This window comes from Pyrgilauda ruficollis, unplaced genomic scaffold (assembly GCF_017590135.1).
Source record: "Pyrgilauda ruficollis isolate IOZ18807 unplaced genomic scaffold, ASM1759013v1 scaffold85, whole genome shotgun sequence".
In the NCBI taxonomy this organism is placed as follows: Eukaryota; Metazoa; Chordata; class Aves; order Passeriformes; family Passeridae; genus Pyrgilauda; species Pyrgilauda ruficollis.
In genome coordinates this window covers 3,899,020-3,918,846 of record NW_024530488.1, presented here as the reverse complement: position 1 = coordinate 3,918,846, position 19,827 = coordinate 3,899,020, and the positions used below count along the sequence as shown (strand labels likewise).

The window sequence follows — 19,827 nt, the reverse complement described above, 5'->3', positions numbered from 1 at the left end:
ACTGGATGTGGCTGCAGTCTGGTTGACACGGTCGTGTTCAGTCAAGCTTGGACTCAGTGATCTCTGAGGTCTTTTCCGACCCAATTGATTCTGTAATTCCGGGATACAAACCGATACAAACTTTAAAACTTGAAACACCTAGGCGGAGAGGCTCGGTGAGGCCACGGCGGCCGCGCCCGCGGTCTTGATCCCCGGGGAGTGCCGAGCCCAGGGCTGATACCGCGGGGAGCTCTCGACCGGGGGGTGGCTGGCAGGATCACCCTGCCCCGGTGAGGGTGCCGGTGGCCACCGTGCGAGGCCGCTGATCCCCGGGCCAGCTCCGAACAGGGACAGCGGGGCAATGAGCAGCGGGGCACGGCCGGGCGCGCCGAGTCGCCCCCAGTCTCTCCCCGCCTCACAGCCGCCCTTGGGCTGCCGGGCGCATGCGCGGAGGCGCCGCCTGCTCCGCCGAGCGCGCAGCGGGCGTTGGGGCAACGCGGGGCGGCAGCGCTGGCCCTGCTCCGCACCCGGGCGGCGGTGCGTGCGGGCAGGGACGGTGAGTGCGGGTGAGGAGCGGGCTGGGGCGGAGAGTGAGGGCAGTGTGGGTGAGGAGCGGGCTGGGGCGGAGAGCACGGGCAGCGCGGGGTGCGGGCGGGGGCCGCCGGCGGAAAGGGGCTGCCCGGCGCGGGGACGGCGGGAGCGGTGCCCGCAGGGAGCGCCCGGGCGCGGGGGTCCCGCACGGGCACCCCTGAGGGGAGTGAGGGTGGAACGCGCCCCGCTGCCCTCGCCCCTCGCCGCCCTCCGGCGGCCGGCAGCCTCCCGGTAAAGTCCTCTCCAAGCGTTTGTGCCATTTCCAGTTAAGCCGCAGGAGAAAATGCGTGGCGCGTATTGAACAAAGGAAGAATCCTGCGGGATTTGTCTTTTGGAAGAGCTTAGCGACTCTCTCCAAAACAGGCAGCTGATACGTTTTTCTCCGAAGTTTTAAAAAACACCATCCCCCAAAACAAACCCGCGGAGCACAGCCGCAGCCACCCGAGGCTCTCGTATTCCTGTCAGAACTTTTTCCACTGCCGGCAGGGTCACCCAGAGGCCCCGTCCGTGCTGGAGCTGCGGTGGCCGGGACAGGCGGTGCGGCTCGGGCTGTGCCTGCTGGGCTGGGAAGGTGTGTTTGGGAGTGAGCCCGACCCTCCCGCGCTCTGGGGGACTTTTCCTAGGCCTGGGGCTGGCAAAGGAACAATTCATCCACATCCACAGGAAACAGGAGGGGCAGAGGGAGCCTCACTGCTACCGCAGTTGGAGCTGGGATTCAGTGTTGCATTGGTCGAGGAGTGAGAGAGCTGGCGGTGATTGGGATTGTTGGGAACAAAACAGAGAGGAATGGAGCCAGTGAGTAAAAGGAAGAAGACTATAAGCACAGGAAACACTTGAAAGAATTTCAAGTTCTCATAGAAAAGTTTGTGAAGGGAAGAGGGACAGTTATGCAGATGTTGGTGTTCTAGATTAAAATCAAGACCTTCAATTTATTAGTACTATTGACTGTCACTGAAAAAAGCCCTAGTTTGTATTTTTTTCTGCTCATTACCGCCTCCTTTACCATCTTCTCCTCTTGCTGGCACCATTGTTGATACAGCAGGGGCGGGGAGTGGCATGGAGCATTACCCACAGACTCAAACTGACCTTTCAAACATTTTTTCTGATTATCCTAGTTAGCAATCATGTCTGTTTCCCTGCACTGCCTTAGGGATGCTTACAGTGGCTCAAGGAAATGTGGTTGGGAGGAAAAGAGTTTTTTAGTTGTACATAAATGGTTAGGTATGTGTGTGGAAGCCCCGTTTTTTAATGTACACGTGTGTATTATGCACACAGACACACACACACCTGTGTGAAGGGATTGTGCAACTGGGAGGTTGGACATTCTGGCCCTTGTGTTGAACAGAGGGAGTGCCAGCGATAAAGCCCTGCGGAGGAGGTTTACAAGTGCAAGAGGTGATGAGCAGTCTGAGGAGACTTACCTAGTAAATGTGACTGAGTTTGCAAGAGTAGTTCTTGCTGAACCAGGGCAGTGAGATTAGAATCCAGAGAAGACAGGACAGGGAACTTGTCTGTAAGAGTACTGCATGGAAACAGGAGTGAGATTTTTACTTATCTCTTCAGTTTCAGCCATCTCACTTCAACCTCTTTTAGACTAGAAAACTTTATTTTCTGAAACAGATTAGGCTGGAACCTGGCATCCTGAGTAACTCTGTATTCTTGGAACTAGCAAATATCAGGAAATCCCTGGATGAAACTTGGATTATCCTTTTTTCACACAAATTCATCCAGAAATTTGTGTCCACCTAGCATACTCAAAAGAGCAAAGCCTTGCATCTGATTGTAATACATGCAGGTGTTGAGATTATAACTTGATTTTCATTTTTCTTTTGAGAGAAGTGGATAGTTACACACAGAGTAACTGTACTCATAGTGTCATTTCCAGAAACACAAATGGAAAACTGAAGTTTTGAAGTTAGCTTTAATTCAGTCTCTCGATACATCTAGAATGAGCTACAGTTTTCTATTAATTAATAACATTGTTTCTTGCATAAAAAATCCTGTTGTACTCAGGGTATTAAAGAGATGAAGTATTTTGGTCTCATCCTCCTTACTTTGGTTTTGTGATGTCAAGACGTTTTCTTGATGTGACTCAAATCTGCCTCAAATTCTGCTTTGACCATGGAATTACAAATTTCCTTTTATCTTCTGTTGTGCTTATCACCTTAGATCTCAGTACTCAACTAATTCTTCCCTTAATTGAGAAAACTCTCCTATAACAAGGAAATCATCCTCCCATTCCACATGAAGAGTGAAAGATAAAACTGTGGAGACCAAATCTGGTCCAGGTAGGATCTGATTTTTTTCAGGGTATTGAGTTCAGTTGTCCTCATTTATGTTAAGTTGCACAGGTGCAAATAAATTGAATGCTTGTTCTAAACCTATTCTGCTTTTGCAAATCAAGCAGTCAGATTTTGGGGGATGTGTCCTTAAAATAAAATATATGTAGTTGGTGTCCACATTGGAACAGCATTTTTAGGTAATTTATCTGGAGTCATGAATAAATTCTGTGGCAAAAGCAGGATAAAATATACTTCAGGACTGTGCTAATTTTAGACTACAGCAGTGTGAACCATTTTTGTTTGCTCTGTCATTTTAAACAGCTCCCTTTTCCTGTGATCCTCTTGTCCATCATTTTGTGCTGCCTGCCTCTGTGACCTCCCTCACCTGTGATGGTGAAATTTCCATATTCTTTTGGTGAGGCAGATCACAGGACCAATCAGGTTGAAAACAAAGACTTCTCTGACTTGTTTTTGGCTCCTACCTGACTCAGAGAAACAGCTGGACAAGCAAGGAACAAGAGATGTGGTTGGTAGCACATGTATAAGTAGTGGGGAAAAACTAACCCATTTTGCCCCTCTGCTTCCCTCTTTCATTATTCCAGTTAATCTTATATGTGTCATTTCTTCCCATTTACTCAATAAATTACACAAGATTCCTGTAGGCAAGAATTCTAATTTATTTTTTTTGCACCATCCTGTTAAGAGCTTTTGCTTTCAGTTTGTCAGCTCAACCCTGAATTTTGTTGCTCGTTTTCATCTCGCTCTTTCAGGAATTTCCATCAGCTGTGTTTCCAGGATGCTGTTGGTCTGGCTGATGTTTCTTTAATGGTTATTTTGCTTGAGCCTCCAAAGACAATCTACTTTCTATTTTGCACCATTGCTTCCTCTCCTCTCCTCTCCTCTTCCACATTATAAACAAAAGCATTTGCAGTGTGCAGTGGAGAACCCTACAGAGCTGCCAAAGGAGTGGCCTGAATGACCTAATGTCTCGTCTGTTCTCCTGCCAGCTGAGTTCAGATGTTGGTAACTATTTGACTTTTTAAAATCTAATCTGGCCATACCCAGACCTTTCCTTGTTTACCTTTGCTTGTCTTACTGATTCTTGTTAAGTAAAATTTGATACACATTTGTGTGGTTTGAAATAGACTTAACCCATTCTTTTCTTGCTGACACTTTTGATGGTGCTGATTATCAAGTAATCGGTGTTTTAATCAAGGTTGCTGAATACTATTATTAGAATAGCTACATTTCAAAAGCAAAGCCTGTCTCCATACTGACAGTTGAGGAAATTCCATGTTAACCACCTAAAATCACACCTGGATTTTGGCTTGCTAAGAAAACATATCTGTTGAGAGCTCTTTTGTACCTATTTCAGGCTGTTTCTTATTTTTAATAATACATAATCACTATGTAAAATAACTTAAACTTTGAATAAAAGTTAGGCATCTGTTCAGAACTGCATTTATAAAATCAGACAAGAAATACGTTTGCACAGCCCAGTATATTGGAGGTAGTATCCAGGGCTGAGACATGCACGCTGTAGTAGCACAAGAAGTGTTGCCCTTTTTCAAACCAGGAATGCTGCTTTGTGCAAATAGATTACTTTTTTTGACCACAGATATCTTTGCATGAGCGAGAGACAGACTATCCTGCAGCTGCATCTTGAAAGATCTTTGAGATCCCTTGCATTTTACACATTTCTTACCTGCTCAGTGGGGTTTCATTTAAAGTGTTTGAATCAGCCTTCCTACATTGCTTCTGAAATTACTTTTGAAAGCTGGCATCTCATATTTGAAGATCACACACTCAACATACTTCCAGTTTTTTATCTTAGTGGTCAGTCTGTACAAATATGATTACTCCAAGAGTGGTAGAACTAAGTGATGCTGAAATCCAGAGGTACCATGTGAAGTGTAGGATGGGAGTAATTTGTCATACATAAAACTTAATCCCGGTGAAGTATTCATTTTGTCACCTGAAACTGCAGAAAGTCTATATTTGCCAGAACTTCAGGGTGGGTGAGATTTTTTGTTTGTTTGTTTACACCAAGAATTGTGGTAATTCTGGATATTCCTGTTTTGCTGAGCTCTTTGTTTTCCTGTAGTATAACAATGGATGGACCAGTTTCAAGATTTACTTTACAGCAATTCTTCATTAAAATCCCTATCACTAAATTAACCGTTTAACATAACTGTCTAAACTGTAATATTCATTATCATCAGCTGTAAGTGTTCCCTACTTGGAAGAATGACTTGGAAGGTGTGAATTTGTTAGCTCAGTGGTGTGAAGGCAGTTTATGGAATCCTAGCAGGAAAATTCATAAATAGTGGCTTCAACAGACCTGTGAACTTCTGCACCTGGCTGTTTCTCTGGGTTTATCAGTGAGCTGTTTGCTGACCTTGTGTGTATTCTTCAGCTTTTATTTGCAGACTGTAACTCTTCAAATTATTTACTAAATAAACCTGGGAGGAGAAACAACTTTCTGTTTGTCTTTCTGTCCCTAGTCTCCATTCGCATGGCTGTGGGGAATTGGGAAGGGTTAAATGAGGTTTCAGGGTCAGTATTAGTTAAATCTCCTGCTACTTTTCCTATAGATTTCTCCCGTGGCAGCTGAGGCGAGCACAGTCTGTGATATTTTATTTCAATACTGCTGAGCACTTCTGAGTATCAGGAATGGAATGGACTCACTGTTGTGTTTGGTGTTTGCTGCTGTTGGTTGTCAGAGCTGTGGGCAGCAGTGAAATGAAGGCATGGCCTATTGAATGTGCGGCTGTGTAAGCAGCTTAACTCATCTAAGCTTCTCCCTCTGCCTGAAAACAGGAGTTCTTCCTTTCCTACTCCATCCTTGCTGGGTTTTGCATTTTGACTGCTTCCCTGGTGTTCTGCAGTCAGCTGCAGCAGGGACCTGATCTGTTTTATTTTAAAACAAGTGAGAAGGTGAACAAACTTGTCTTTTATGGAAAGGCCACTTAGGGTGAACTGTAAAGTGCCCAACCACAAGCTCATCAGAGCTGCAGTTCTCAAAAATATCAAAGCACTTTCACTGCGGCTGTTTTTTAGGAACTCTTGGAAAAAATATTTGATTAAAGTTTTCAGTGTAAGAAAGAAATTTTTTACAGTGAGATCAATCATTCCCTGAAACAACATCCCCAAGAACATATGGGGATCCCCATAACTAGAGGGTTGGTTTTTTGCAGTTGGGTGCTAGGTAACCTCATCAGGGCTGCTTTCCACACAAAAGGTTGGACCAGATAATCTTTTGACAGTCCTTGGCTGCTCTATGGTTCTATGAAACTGTTTGTATGGGTGAAGCAATCTACACCAGAAATACACAGGGTAGAGATGCACCTGCTGATGGACAGCACATCTAGCATCTCTGCAGTGACTGCTGCAGTATATTACATATGTGAATGAGTTACCAGACCTAAAAAACATCAGTGGTGTATTTTTTGCATTAGAAGACTCCTCCACATTTTCTGTGTCCTAGAGTAGGTGTTCAGCTTTGTGGGGGAATAGGGGAACACCCTTTTAAATCTTCCAAGAACAAAATGTTAGACATGTTAGATTCTGTAGAGGATCTGTCAGTTATGAATGAAGTTTTCCAGAGCTAACTTTATTTTATTCTGTGTATGCTTTTGACACAACTAAGATAAATTACATCTTCAAACACAGTTAATTGCACACACAGATTTGACATATCAGTTTGGCATGTGAGTTTTAGGAACTTCAATATGAACATCCTCTGAATTGTTTTTGTTACATGCATTTTTGTGCTTCATACTCAGGCAGAATGGGTGTTGTACTGACTCCCTTCATAAGGAGTAGAAGAGGAGCAATAGAATTATTGTTTTAGTTTTGGGAGTTTGTATTTTTACAGTGCTGGAAATTGCAAAAAATCTTTTATAAGTATGACCTGATACTGGCAGGTATGGATTTATGCTGTGTGATTGATCAGCTGTGACTTAGATCCTCACTGTGATCCTTATTTCCTCATAAATGACAGTTTGAATTAGGTATTAGTTCACCTTCCAGTGTTTTCTCCAGTTATGATGTTCAGAATGCCTCCATCCTCTAGATCAGTGTGCTTCCTCTAGGGAAACTGCCATGAATTTAAGGTTTTCTACTGCTCCATAGTAGCTGATTGGAAGGAACCATGAGTAAAATTGCTGGACTGGAGGTCACAAGGGATGCAAAACTAGCTCCCTGGGAGGTTGACTTTGGTGGCAGATACAGTCTGGAAAGTTCATATTTCCTTTCTGTGGCTGTCCTGAGGAGCAGAGTGGCAGAGAGGAGAGGGAGATCAGTGTGAGAGGGACAAAGCTGAAGTGCAGAGCACAGAGCTGCATCAGCCACATCAGGGGACTGATGCCCACTGAAGGGTGGGTGGCAGTGGCAGGAAAGGAGGAGAAATTCCTTGACTCCTCTTCAAGGCTGAAGTCAAAACATGTTTTGCTCTACCCTAAATGTGTAAATGAGCTTTGTGGGTAGGTTTGTTCAGATCCTACTCAGAAAAAAAATTAAGTGCAATGCAGTAAAATAATGTGTGCATCTTCATGTGTTTTGAAATTCAGCTAAAGTTATGTGAGAAATAATGGCTGTGGGTCTTGAGGGAGGGAAATAAGAGTATGTAGTATTTAAAAATTACCTTTTGTTTCCCCTGGTTTGTAGGGCTCTTTACCCTTCTGTTTTACTGCAGCTGCTCTGTGAATTCTGGTGGTGTACAACTTCCTGTATGCTTTCTTTATGCAATTCCCCAGTGTGACAGAAAACTTAATAAAAATCTCTAAAGGAGTTGTGCCTCATTATCTTTTGCCTAGTTACCATATAATTCAATAAGATGAAATATGTGTTTATGACTCTTTCATAACTTGTCTGCAATTTGATTTTTGGTTGACTGGAAAATCCCATTAAAACATGTTCTGAAGTGTTGTCATATATGCATTGCTTCAGGGGAGGACAGGCAGGGTGGAAATTTATATTAGAGCATGCTGACAGTGTGTAAATGCTTGGAAGAGAAGGCTTTGTTTGCACATTTCTCTGGCTTAGTTTAGCACTTCACAAAGGAATTACTTTTTATTGGTTTGGGGTTAATTTTTCTAAATTAAATGGGGTGTTAGACATTGGCCTACCAAACAAGTGCTAAATTCAGTTTCGGTACGGGGCAGAGTGTTTCCTCATCACAGAAAAACAAAATGAACTTCATTGAGTAGTAATCTTATGTTTGCTATAAAATTATTGCACACAAAATAAAGGTGCCAATGTGAAATTACCCAGGTTCCTTTTTACTGCAAAAATGCACATTCTGAGATCTAGAATCTTTCTGGGGTTTCTTAAAAGCTACTTGAAAAATACTGGTAGTTTAGCAGTAATCTGATTTTTAAAAGTAGCTGTTGCTGCTTGCCTTTCACAATATTGTAATAATTCCAATAAAAACTTCAGTGAGTTGAGAAAAACCTTTTTCAAATGTATGGAATTGTCAGGTATCTCTTTTTCTGTGGAAAGGGCAGGCTTGAATTTTGGATACAGATTAATAGAGTTGGAGGCTGAATCTTGTACAGTCAGTTTGTGTTATTGGAAAATCTGTAAAGGTATTATTTGTGACACTCGGGTCATGGTTTTGCTTTGTAAGCTGTGTTGGGGAAGAAAGTATCTGTAAGAGTTTCAGAGCAGGATAAATGGTACATTGTTAGCTTTGATCTTGTGACCTTTTCTGAGCAGACAAACACTGCACCTGTAATGAAATGACATTTTTTGTGAATGGACTGTGCCCAGAGACTGTTCCTTGGCCCTTCTCTCTCATGTCTAGAGAGGTATAATCTAAAATAAAGGTAGTACTCTTTACTTTTTTTTTTCCTTCCCTACCTAACCCATATATGCTTTTAAAAGGCAGAAAGCACTGTTGTACTCTACTTTATACTCATTAAGAATGCTTTGATGTGTTCACCTGGGAGACCAGAGGCAATGAAAAAGAGAGATTGTGCGTAGTCAGTAGGACCTCTGAAGAGACCACATGCCACCTATCAACTCAATTTCTGGTTGTGTCATGGTGCTATGTGCTGATATTTACTCCTCTGGTCCTAATCCAGTTTTAAATCACTTTGGAGAAGAACTGGGTGTAGTTATCCATTTCATACTGGGCACTGGGCTCCTCTCCTTTCACAGCCAGGTAGTTACCAATATAAGCTACATCTGGGGAATTGTGTTACAGCAATCACCAAATCTCACCCTCATTTATTGATTTCCTTTTTAGTTGTTTAATCTATTTCCACTTTTGTCCTGAACAGCATCCTATGGCAGCAAGTTCCATGAATTATACACTATGTGAATTTTCAGATCCTTTGGCTGATTTACATTTGTGTCAGCTGAGGTCAGTGGGTACCCTCCAGTTTCTCATGTTGTGAGAAGTAATGGTTGGCTGCATTGTATTGTATGTGTTACACTTAGATCAGCTGAAGGTCTGCCTTCTCTGAACTGAGAGGTTTGTTCCACAGTGATGATTTAAACCAAGGGATATTTTCTTTCTTTCCAAATAAATAGCAACATGTAATTTTTCATCCGTATACAATGCAGTTTTCAACTAAAGTTGGGAGCTGCTGACTATTCCTCAGTTTGTTGTCTGTAAAACATCAGGAGATGGTCTGAACTGCAAAATCAAAGCTGGCTTGTTTGTAATCTAGAGAACAGATGCAAATGTTTCATTTGTATGAAAACAGAGACAGAATAGGGGAGGAAAATAAGATAAGTGCACATTCAAAGCTCCTAATTTAGGGAGGCTGTGAGTGAAAACATTCTGCAGTATTCTGATATAGTTCATGTGGGTTTTTTTTCTTAAAAAGTTCTAGCAGGTCCATTGATTATTTTATTTCACTATAAATTTAAAAAAATACATGATAGATATTCAATAAGTAGCTGTCACTTTACTAGTACAACACAGGATTTTATCATTGTATTATGTAACACTTCAACCACCTGTAAATGTACCAAAGGGATCATGTACTTTGGCTTATTATGTATTGACTTTGTGTGTTACTTTATTATTTTAGAAGCTGGTAACATTTTGGAGAGGAAGTTTTTGAAAGTATCAGTAGTGATGATCATAAACTGGTAGTTAATTTTGTAATCTGTAATTGCAAGTTTCCACTCCTTGGGGTGGGGGTGGGGGGGTGGTGTGGTGTGGTGTGAAAAGAAAGTGCTTTTTGGGGGGATGGCAGGAGGTAAGGGCTGGCTAGGTTGTCTCACAGTTCCTGGATTAGCTGTCTCTGTGTGTCTCTTTTATGTTGTTTCTGAGAAACTACTCCAGTATTTCAGGTTTTTAGCCTTAGACTGGGCCCTGTGGTGTCCTGTGTATTAGCAGGATATAATTTCTGCTTCAGTAATCTAATTTTTGAAGACAAAAGACATGCACTTGGACTGCTTCAGAAATCTCTTTGTGTGAGATTTTTTTATTTTTGAGAGGGTTTATTGTTTCGTTTGTTTTTTAGTATGATGGAGAGCCTCACATTACCTTTGTTTTTGTTAACTTATTTATCCCAGTAATTTTGTAGCCTCACAGAAAGTTTTTCCCAAACATTCACTATCACCACATAACAACCTTTGGCTCTTTTCTGAGAAATCATTTTATAGAGGTTCCCTCCTCCGCTACTTACTGCTGTGAGTGTGGTCATACAGTGCACGTGTGGTGTATCTGCAGTAGCATTTTGGTTCAGATTAGGATTCTTCCAATTGTCACTACTTACTGTGCTTTGGTTTGCACTGCAGAAACATTTCAAAACACTCAGACTGAGATATTTTTGAATGAAGGTAAACTGGAAGATAAACTCCAAGAGCTGCAGTCCCACTGCCAGACAGTGCTCAGTTCATGAAAGCAAATTAGAGCTGCCCTAAAGTAGAATTCTTGACTAGTGTTGTGTAAGTGTTGTGTCCTCAGCACCAGCTGTTCAGCTCTTCAGGTGCACTCCTAGTGCTCTGCATTCCTAGCTAATGGGAGTGTAGTCAGGATAGAGATCATTATTATGCACTTAGAGGTTATTATTCGTGGCCACTGAAATTGCTTCAGATAAAGAGTCCAGCTATTCAAGCCTAAGTTAGAACAGATGATATCCAAGTGGTTGACAAGTTAGATTTGTCAGCTGGCACCCAAACACTAATTAGGGCAGGGAGCACTAGATCTAGAGTCAAGCTGTGTTTCTGTCTCTGTTACCTTTTCACCTTTCCCACTATTAATCTGACTTCCCCTCTATTCCCTAACGTGCTTATCCTTGTTATCCAGCTGCTACCCCAAATCAAATATTCTGACATCTCACGTGTCAGAATGAGATCTCACGTGCTGGCAGTACTCTTTCCCTGTTCTCATCTCTTTAACCTACTGGAGTTGTCCCCTTGCAAAGGGCTGTGGGGCTGTGCCTGGTCCTGGACATGAGTGTTTGCTTCCTGACTGCCAGCTTCCTGCTTGGCAAAATGGATAATGGTTTCCAGCTGCCAAAGGCACCGTGACTGCTGAGATAACTGCTGCAGTTGGTAAACCCATCTTCACTTCACTGAAAGCATTAATGGGTTTTCTCTGTTCTTCTTGGTCATTGATTTTCATGGAAAATGTGTGGGAGCACAGAAGAAATCTCAATGTCAGATTTAGTTAAAAGGTACTGGCAGAGGAAAAGAACATGGAATAGATAAGTGACATAGCATCAGTTTTGTGTCCAAACAAATTCAGGATAAAAACACATCCTACTGTGAAAGCTTTGTTTAATTGTTCGTCATTCTCACTTGAAAAATGAGAGGAATTGGTTATTGTTATATCAGCATTTCAATGGATTATCAAGTTAAACGCTCTAAATTTGAATTTCTAAGGCATAGGGGATTATATAACCTAAAGCAATGTCTTCTGACAGTAGCTTACAGAAGAGTGAGGTGTCTGAAATTCTACTCTACAGGCTGCTCGGAAAGGCATGGTCTCTTGAGGATTTGTGGAATTCTGGTTTCCACACAGATGGTTATGTAAGTGTTCAGTTATGCCTCCCAGGAACTGCCCCACATGGTCCTCAGGAGTTTTAAAACAATGCAATCCACCAAAATTCTTTTTCTCTGTAAAACAGAGTTTTGTTACTTCTCCTGCCAAATGACCTGCTTGCCAAGATGTATCAGGACAATGTTCTTTAGTTTTTAAAGGGAGGGGAAGGAAGAGATAGCTTAGCTTATAGCAATTCCCCCTTTGAACCTCTGGAAGTATCCAGAAAATAACCAGCCAGAATATTGCCAGAGCTTAAACAGAACAAAAGGCACTGAGTGAAGAAGGGATAATGAAGTTGAGGCAGAAGCTCAGACTCAGTCTGTCCAGCTGCAGTCCTGAGGAGCTTCCTTCTCCCTGCTCACAGGGTGGTGTTGTGCCCTGTGCATGCTCATCCTGTGAGTAATGATGTTTCACTGGGGTGCAGTGGCAGTCTGCTAAGTACAGGTTGCTCTTAGTGATCTGGTCTGTGGTTTTGGGTGCTTAAATTAATGATGATGTTTTATAATGCTGTGATCAAATTGCATATACAAAGCAGAAGGTTTTTCAGATCTCTGTTTTGTCCCATGTAGTCTGAGGTGGGATAAATCTTTTGTATCCTTTTCTGACAGAGTAGTTTCCAAAGTGTTCCCTCCCTCTCTATTCCCACCAAATTCCCTGGAAAGCCTTGCTTTTGCAAGCAAACTGAACTTAATAAATAAGGGTTCTCCCATATCCTATGGAATTCCTGTTCAGAGAAAAATCAATCTATTTTTCCAGCATTTGAGTCAATGTAAATTCTTTGGTACACTTTTCCTGGGGAGAATGCTCTTTGGAAGTAGATAACTGTAAATGAAATTGTATTCTTTCCAAGCATGTAAAAGACATGGTGCCAGTGGGATTTTTAGGTAGGCACATGATACATTCTGCATAAATGGCTGTCAGATAATTAAATAGCTACACAGGAAGTCAGATTGATAGTGTTTAATATTTCTTCTAAACAAACATCCCCCAGGAGTGTTGTAGGTGTTGCATTGCAGCTGGATTGGGACTGAGGAGCTAGAACACGAGTGTTTCTTTTTAGACTGAATGTCTACTGATCTTTTAGTTAACAGTGTCCCTGGAATGGACCTGCTTTCATAAAAGCACCAGAAGAACCTAAATATTGATAACTTTAAGAAACTATGTAGCTCTTGGGCTTCATGAATTGTACAGATTACAAAACTAAAGTTAACAGCTGTACCACTTGTCAGAGTTCTGTTGCAGAATGGAAAAAAAGCCACTTCCCCCTTCCCAACCTGGATACTGTCATGCACATCCCTCCCCAGCTGGGAGAGGAGCAGGGGGCCTTGCAGTATTTTAAGTCGTTTTAACACAGCAGGTGAGAAACTAGGTGAGGGAAAATACTGCAGCTGCTTTACATTAGCCTTACTTTCCCTTCTCTTTCTCCTCCCTTCCCTTAAGGACTTGCTTTGTTCTCGATGTTCTGTATCCTTGGAGCACATGACAGTGAGGGAGAACAGTGCAGGCAGTCTGTGTGCCCTCAGTCACATCCTCTGTCCTTTAATGGTACGTGCTGCACACAAGTTGCCACTAAGCTTGAAGTCAGGAAATGTACTCAGAAGAGGTGTGTGCCTGCCAGCCAGAGATGGTTATCCTAATAAATGCATCAAAATCCTGCAGAAACACTGTCTTAAGACGGCAGCTTTTAATGATGAAATTAGTTACCTTCCCAATTTGAGAGATTGTCCCTGCTAGAATATGATTACCACCTTTGGAATCATGTATACAAATATTCTATGCTTTATGCTTATTAATAATGTATGCAAGATTTGGGTGCTTGCAGAATTGAGAAAAATAATATTTAGGTTAGTTGTGGAAAGAAATGTATAGCTTGGTTTGTTTTTTCAGTATTAATTCCTCTTTCATGTAGGATGTTTCTCCTTGGTAAGAGGCTGCAGCATGTTGGTGGTGAGCAGGGCACTGCTGGTAAATAGCAGGGGTGTTGATGTGTCTCCTGGGCTCTCACAGGCTTTAGAATTCAGTGTTTCCCACTGAGTCATTATAATTCCTGCTAGAAGTGTGTGGTTCATTGTTTTTTGTTTTGTTTTTTAAGCATTCTACAAGCAGGCAGTCTGGAAAGGTCACGTGTTGGTTGGATCAGCTGCCATTAATTCAGAATTGGACACTCAGCATGGGTGTAGGGCTATAGAGCTGTCCACTGTGTTGTCACATATCTAAGGTGATATATAACCTTAAAGAAGATGGGTAGAAGAGAGATTCATGAAACAACACATTTTGGTGTGTCAGTAAGGTTTGTGAAGACTTAAAAGCAGGGAACTAAGTAAAGAGTTGGACAGAGGAATAAATGAGTCAGTTGTAAGTCATAATGCTCCTGTGGTATGACCAGCCCTCTTCTGCTTTATTAACTGGCTTATGATGGTAAAAAAGGTTTTTGTACTTGTCTTTGTTCAATCCCTTCTTCCAAGCCACCTTTGAGCTATTTAGTAAGTTTGAACCAAGAGTGTCAGAGTAGAGGACTAAGGTGTAATTAAACTCCTTCCCTTTAGGGGAAGGTACTGTTAATAGAGGGTAAAGTTGTGATTTGTGGGAGCTTGGAAATAAAGAAGTTTGGGAGGAAAGTCAGGAGAGAGAAAACACGTTTTTCAGAGAATGGGCAGAATTAGTGCTAGGGAGCTCTGAATACTTGTAACTGCTGTCAAAATCTAATGTGGATTGATGAAGGGAAGTTTCTGCACTACAGCCAGTGACTGAAAAGCTGTATTTGATATTTCCTGAAGAAGGGCATACTGTTTCCTTCTGTAATGAAGGAGGTAAAGTGAAACATAATTTGTGTTCTGCAGTCACTTCAGCAACTGTTTATTTTGTCACTAACCCCTAAGAAAATTTCCATTGAAGAAATTAAAAGATATTCTACTTTCTCTGTTTTCTTTTTTCTTCTCCCTGCATTTTCCCCATTTTCCCAACCTGTGAGTCAGTGTTCTGGTGTTCATTCCCAGAGAACATGATATGCCAAGTACCAAGTGCCAGATGCCAAGGCAGAGGCAGTGACTTGCACTGCTCCTGGTGGAAAACATCCTGTAGCAGGGGGGAGGCACAAAGTCCCCTTTTTCCCAACACAGTTCCAAGTAGGCAGAGCCATCAGAGGGGTTGTGACTCAGGGATGTGGATGCTGGTGTTCTGTCTTGTTTTGGTTTTTTTTTTATTTCGAATGTTGTAGAAATCCACACTCAAGTTTTTTTAAAAGGGTGAAACATTAAAGACTAATTGAAATCTATTGCAAAAAGAAAAATGATGCCATTCAAGAGGGGACGTATAGAAAAGGTATGTTTAATTCACTGCATTGCTGCCACTTGTCAGAGCAAGGGAGCACTCCTGGCTGCTGCCTCTTCTATTGATACGTGTTTATCTGGGGGGCTTATGCTAAACCAGCTGACTGAAACTGATGGGTAATAAATGGCAAAAGAAAATAATAACAGGTCAAGAATATAGTTAGACCACTAGCCAAATATTTCATGACCTGTTTATTTAAATAAATTTAGCGGTTTCTTCATCACAGATTATGGGTTGTGACAATGTGACTAATCATTAAATGACACTAATTTTGTTTTATTCAAGAAGCAAAGGGCAAAGGTCATTTGTTTTGGCATAGAGTAGTTTGCTAAGAAAAATTCTGGCTATTAAAAGAGGTTTTATGTACATTCTGAAGAAAAAGAAATTAGGCCCTCTGCTTCTGTCACCTACAATGCTTAGTAATAACAGCAAGCTAGAAACTATGGTGGTGAGATTTCAGAGTGCCTTAATGTCTGCTCTTTTCACATTTATTTGCCTTTACAGAGGCTTGATGAAATTCCTTTAAAATCAGTTTGCTCCTTCATCCCTCATCTTGTAGTGCCACTCCTACAGTTTTGTTAGCAGGCTGGGATGTCCTCATGGAGCACCATTCACCTCAGCACTGCAAGTACTGCACTCTGCTCTTGCATGACAAGTTACAGTGTTGGGCAGGCCAGGCTGGCAGCATTAACTTTCCCTCTTTGTTTATTACAGCAGCCATGGCCAACCTTTTTGACAGAAAGGTTTGCTTATGAGGGTTTGGACTTATGGAAAGTGAGGACATCTGTGTGCTGTGATATGTTGATGTGTAACCTGGCCTCTGAAGGCTGGTGCTAATCCTTAGGAGTAGGTAACTTATTAATAAAAAACCCTTTAACCTCATGGTGTTCTACTAACTTGGTTAGGCAGTTGCATCTTTCTCTTACTTTGCTGAAAGCTTTTATTTCCCTGACTTTTCCCATACCAAAAAAGACTCCTAGAAGCTGCTCTACTCTTGCTTCCTCCAGATGCAGTTTTTTGGCTCTCTGCCTGGTGGGTGCAATGAGCTTCAGGCACTTTCTCAACTGAGAGCATCTCCTGTCTGTTCTCTTTCCAAGATGAGGTACAAAGTACATGTGAGTTCTTGTAGGGCAGGTTGGGATCCTCTCATGTAGTGCAAGTTCCTTTGCCAAATCACAGGTCTTGTTCTGCCCTTGAACTTTATGCAGGCATCCTGTTTTTATCAGTACCTGACTCTGAATGAATTTCCATATGTTCACTCTGATTTCAAAAATCTGATCTATAGACTAAAGATAATGAGTTGACTTGATGATCTCTGCAGAGTGAATTTAAGTCTTAGTTAAGGTATAAGTAATTACAGTGGAGAATTTAATACCTTTAAAGTTCAGTTAGGCAAAACAGGTTGCATTTTGTTTGAAATTATACACACCCTCTTATTTCATATTAACATTTTTGATATTCTGAATTTGAAAAGCCTTGAAAAATATTAAAGCATTCATCATTTCAAGGTTATCTTTTTCTTGGATAGTGTTCCTATACTATTGAAATCAGCCTGCATGCAGTACTGGTAACAACTCAAAAGAGGGGTTAATTTCGATCATGGAATTTCGAATACTGATCTATTCATACCAGTATTTGGGAATCAAGAGAAACTTGTCCAAGTTGATTGTAATTTACAAACTCATCAGGATATTTGCTCTTTTGTTTACAGGCTTGACATTTGCAAGTTCCCGGCCTTGACAGCAATCACCATGGATAGTGGTAAGTTTAACCTACTGATGAGTGTACATTCTCTATTATTACCTGTTAAGTAGACAGTAACACACGCCAAAACTCTTCTGCTCATAGTCCCAGTCTCTTTGCACAAAAGATGCCCTCTGGCATTGAACTGGCTTTGATGTTACAGATGATGCAGAACTTTGCCCACACTGAGCTGAACTGGAATCATGCAACTGTTCTGACAGAGATATTATTTGCAGACCATAAAAATCATCACAGACTTATTGTTGTCCTTTGAAAGCTGGTTGCAGAATGAAGACCACAGAGCTGAATTTCCAGCATTGAGTACTTTAGTTTTAACTGGTTTTAAGCTTGTCTATGTAACTTCTGATACTCAGAGCAGAAGTCACTTTTTAAACTTAGTAAGTAAAAACACAAATTCAAACCAAATGGATTTGTTAAGATGACCTACAGAAAGATGTAATAGCAGCAACAGCTTCAAATTTAGAGCTAAAATGTTTGGTTTTACTATTTAGTGGTGATTTTAGTCTGCTTAGATGTTGGTAAGGAGTCAAAAAAGGAAGCTCAATACTGATCTCAATAGAGCTGGTTTTGGTGTCCAGGCTGCCCCAGGCTTTGCTTCAGCAGCACTTCAGTGTCTCAGAATACTTTCTCCACACTGCTGCTCCCTGTTCCCTCTGTCACTACAGACCTAAAGCCTTTTTCCTTTTCCTGTGGCAGCTTCAGCCAGCAGGCTGCAAAATATTTATCCTCTTGTGTCTGTGCCTGGCTCCAGTTTTGATTGAACTTCACCTTGGTAGAATATCTATTCACTACTAAGATAGCAGGCAGGCTTTCCAGAGGGTGTGTAATAAATTGATCTGACTGTATTGTTCTCTTCAATAATAATAAGTGAAACCAAGTCTTCGGAAACTTTCTGATACATAAAAACTTGGTGAAAGCCAATTATTACAGTTACATACAGAGCACAAGCATGTCTGCAGAAATTATGTATTCAAATGCATTACATTTGGTAGTTGTATAACTTAATCTATATCCTACAAAAATTGGGGAAGTAGAAGAGACTTTGGATTATTTGTGTCTTTTATATATATAATGCCAAAATAATGATTTTTACTTCTCTTTTATGTTTTATCTGATAGTTAATCTCCTTAACAAAGTGAAAAAGTGACTTGTCTTGCTTCATTTTTTAACTCTTACACAGGCAAGTCTTCCCTGATTATGCTGAGCTCCACAGTAACAGCTGCAGTGAATTCAGCCATGCTGTGGCTTAGCTAGGTGGGCATCCAGTCCAAGTGGGCTTTTTGCACACTCCTATCCTATTATAGCTGGGTACCTACATGATTATGGTCCTGGAATACTAAGAAGTCAGAATGGGTTCTGCAATATTATTCCATTACCTTTTTTTATAAGATTCATCAGGCAGTGCCTGATTCTCATTAAATCCCTGTATTTCAATTGCAGGTTTTTATTTCCTTGGTACATTTGTATTGACTTCTCAACAGGATTTGAAGTCACTAGGGTTATGCAAAGCATTAAAAATTTCACATCCAAACAAACAAGTTAATATACTTCATTTTGATTTCCAGCCTTGCAGGGTCAGAAGGCATTCCTGGTCTAGACTAACCAGAGATTGTTATTTATCAGATACATTCATAATTAAGATGGCATGCAGTTTATTTTCATCAGCAGGCTGGTTTTGTCTCTGTAGTATATGCATTTTGTATACTGTATTGTGAGAGAAGACAGACCTTCGGAATATGAATTGTTAAATAAAAACTTTGGGGGTTTAGATAATCATATATTGCCCATTCTTGAACTGAATTAACATTTTGCTCTTCTTCATCAATGCATTCAAGAAATGTATGATTATTTCCTTTTGGAAGACTAAAGTATTACCTAAAAACTCATACCAATATGTATCAAATGCAATATTTCTTAACATACCAATTTTTAAACCTTTATTCTCTTTGGAAATTGGAAAGTGCATGCAGAAACAAGTATTTGTATCTTGTTTCTGAGAGCCAGAATCTGTAAATCAGGGTATTTTCAGCTACCTGCATTTTCCTGTGTTTCTTTTCCTTCTGCATCCAATACAAAGCTGTCATCATTTCTCTCATTGCTCTTTTTGGGGATGGATTCCAGCCATGAAATGAAATTCCCTAAATTTTATCTGCTGGAGGAAGGGAAACTTAATTTATAGTGCATTATCTACTCTTCAGTGCCTCTACATATGGCCACTCTTAGGAGAGTCTGGCCTGACACTTGTTCCCTTCAGGAATGCCACAAGGAGTTGGGGGAAGTAGGAAAAGCACTTACAGTCCATCCCCAGGCATGGCTGTGTGCTGCATTCCTGATATGCATGAATCGTTCAGCTCATCACCTTGAGGTGATCACTGAGGCATGAGGCTGAAAGAAACCAAATTATTCAGGCCTAGAGTGAAGTGAGGGGAATTGTGTGGAAAGTGGAAAAAAGCCATCTCTTATTCTTTCCTTTTTGAAGAGATTTCTGAATATTAGTTTCCATGTTACGTAGCTGATGAACTCACGCAATAGGAGATGTCCATGTGCTCCCCTGTGGTGCTGAAGAAAACCAAATTTGCAGTAGGTGCAGTGGCAGAGCTGGATGCACTGAAGGCGTAGCATCCTCATGAGCAGGGTAATTTGTGTGATGCATGCATGTAGTAATGTATTCAGCTGGAAGCATAGGAGTCAGTGCTGTGTTGGAATTCAGTTTCCACATCTTCACGTAATCCTTTGCGAGAGGAAGATCACTGTTTAATGACTCATAACCAAGTTGTGACTGACTGACCCTGGCTGGATGTCAGGTGTCCCCCAAAGCTGCTGTGTCACCCCCCTCCACCATGTTCTGCACCATGGGATCCAGCTCTGGCACCT

General features: G+C 41.4%; 1 protein-coding gene across 2 annotated transcripts in view; it reads left to right on the top strand.

Moving 5' to 3' along the window:
- The first annotated feature begins 450 nt into the window (after positions 1-450).
- PRRG1 (proline rich and Gla domain 1) overlaps positions 451-19,827 on the top strand; it is a 31,141-nt gene continuing 11,764 nt past the window's right edge. Inside the window, exons 1-3 of one of the 2 annotated variants that reach the window (XM_041487937.1) lie at positions 451-545; positions 2,740-2,858; positions 16,901-16,950. In XM_041487937.1, the coding sequence (XP_041343871.1) occupies positions 16,941-16,950 (10 nt within the window). In that variant the 5' untranslated portion in view covers positions 451-545; positions 2,740-2,858; positions 16,901-16,940. The remainder of the gene's footprint in view (positions 546-2,739; positions 2,859-16,900; positions 16,951-19,827) is intronic. The other variant, XM_041487938.1, reaches the window with a different exon arrangement.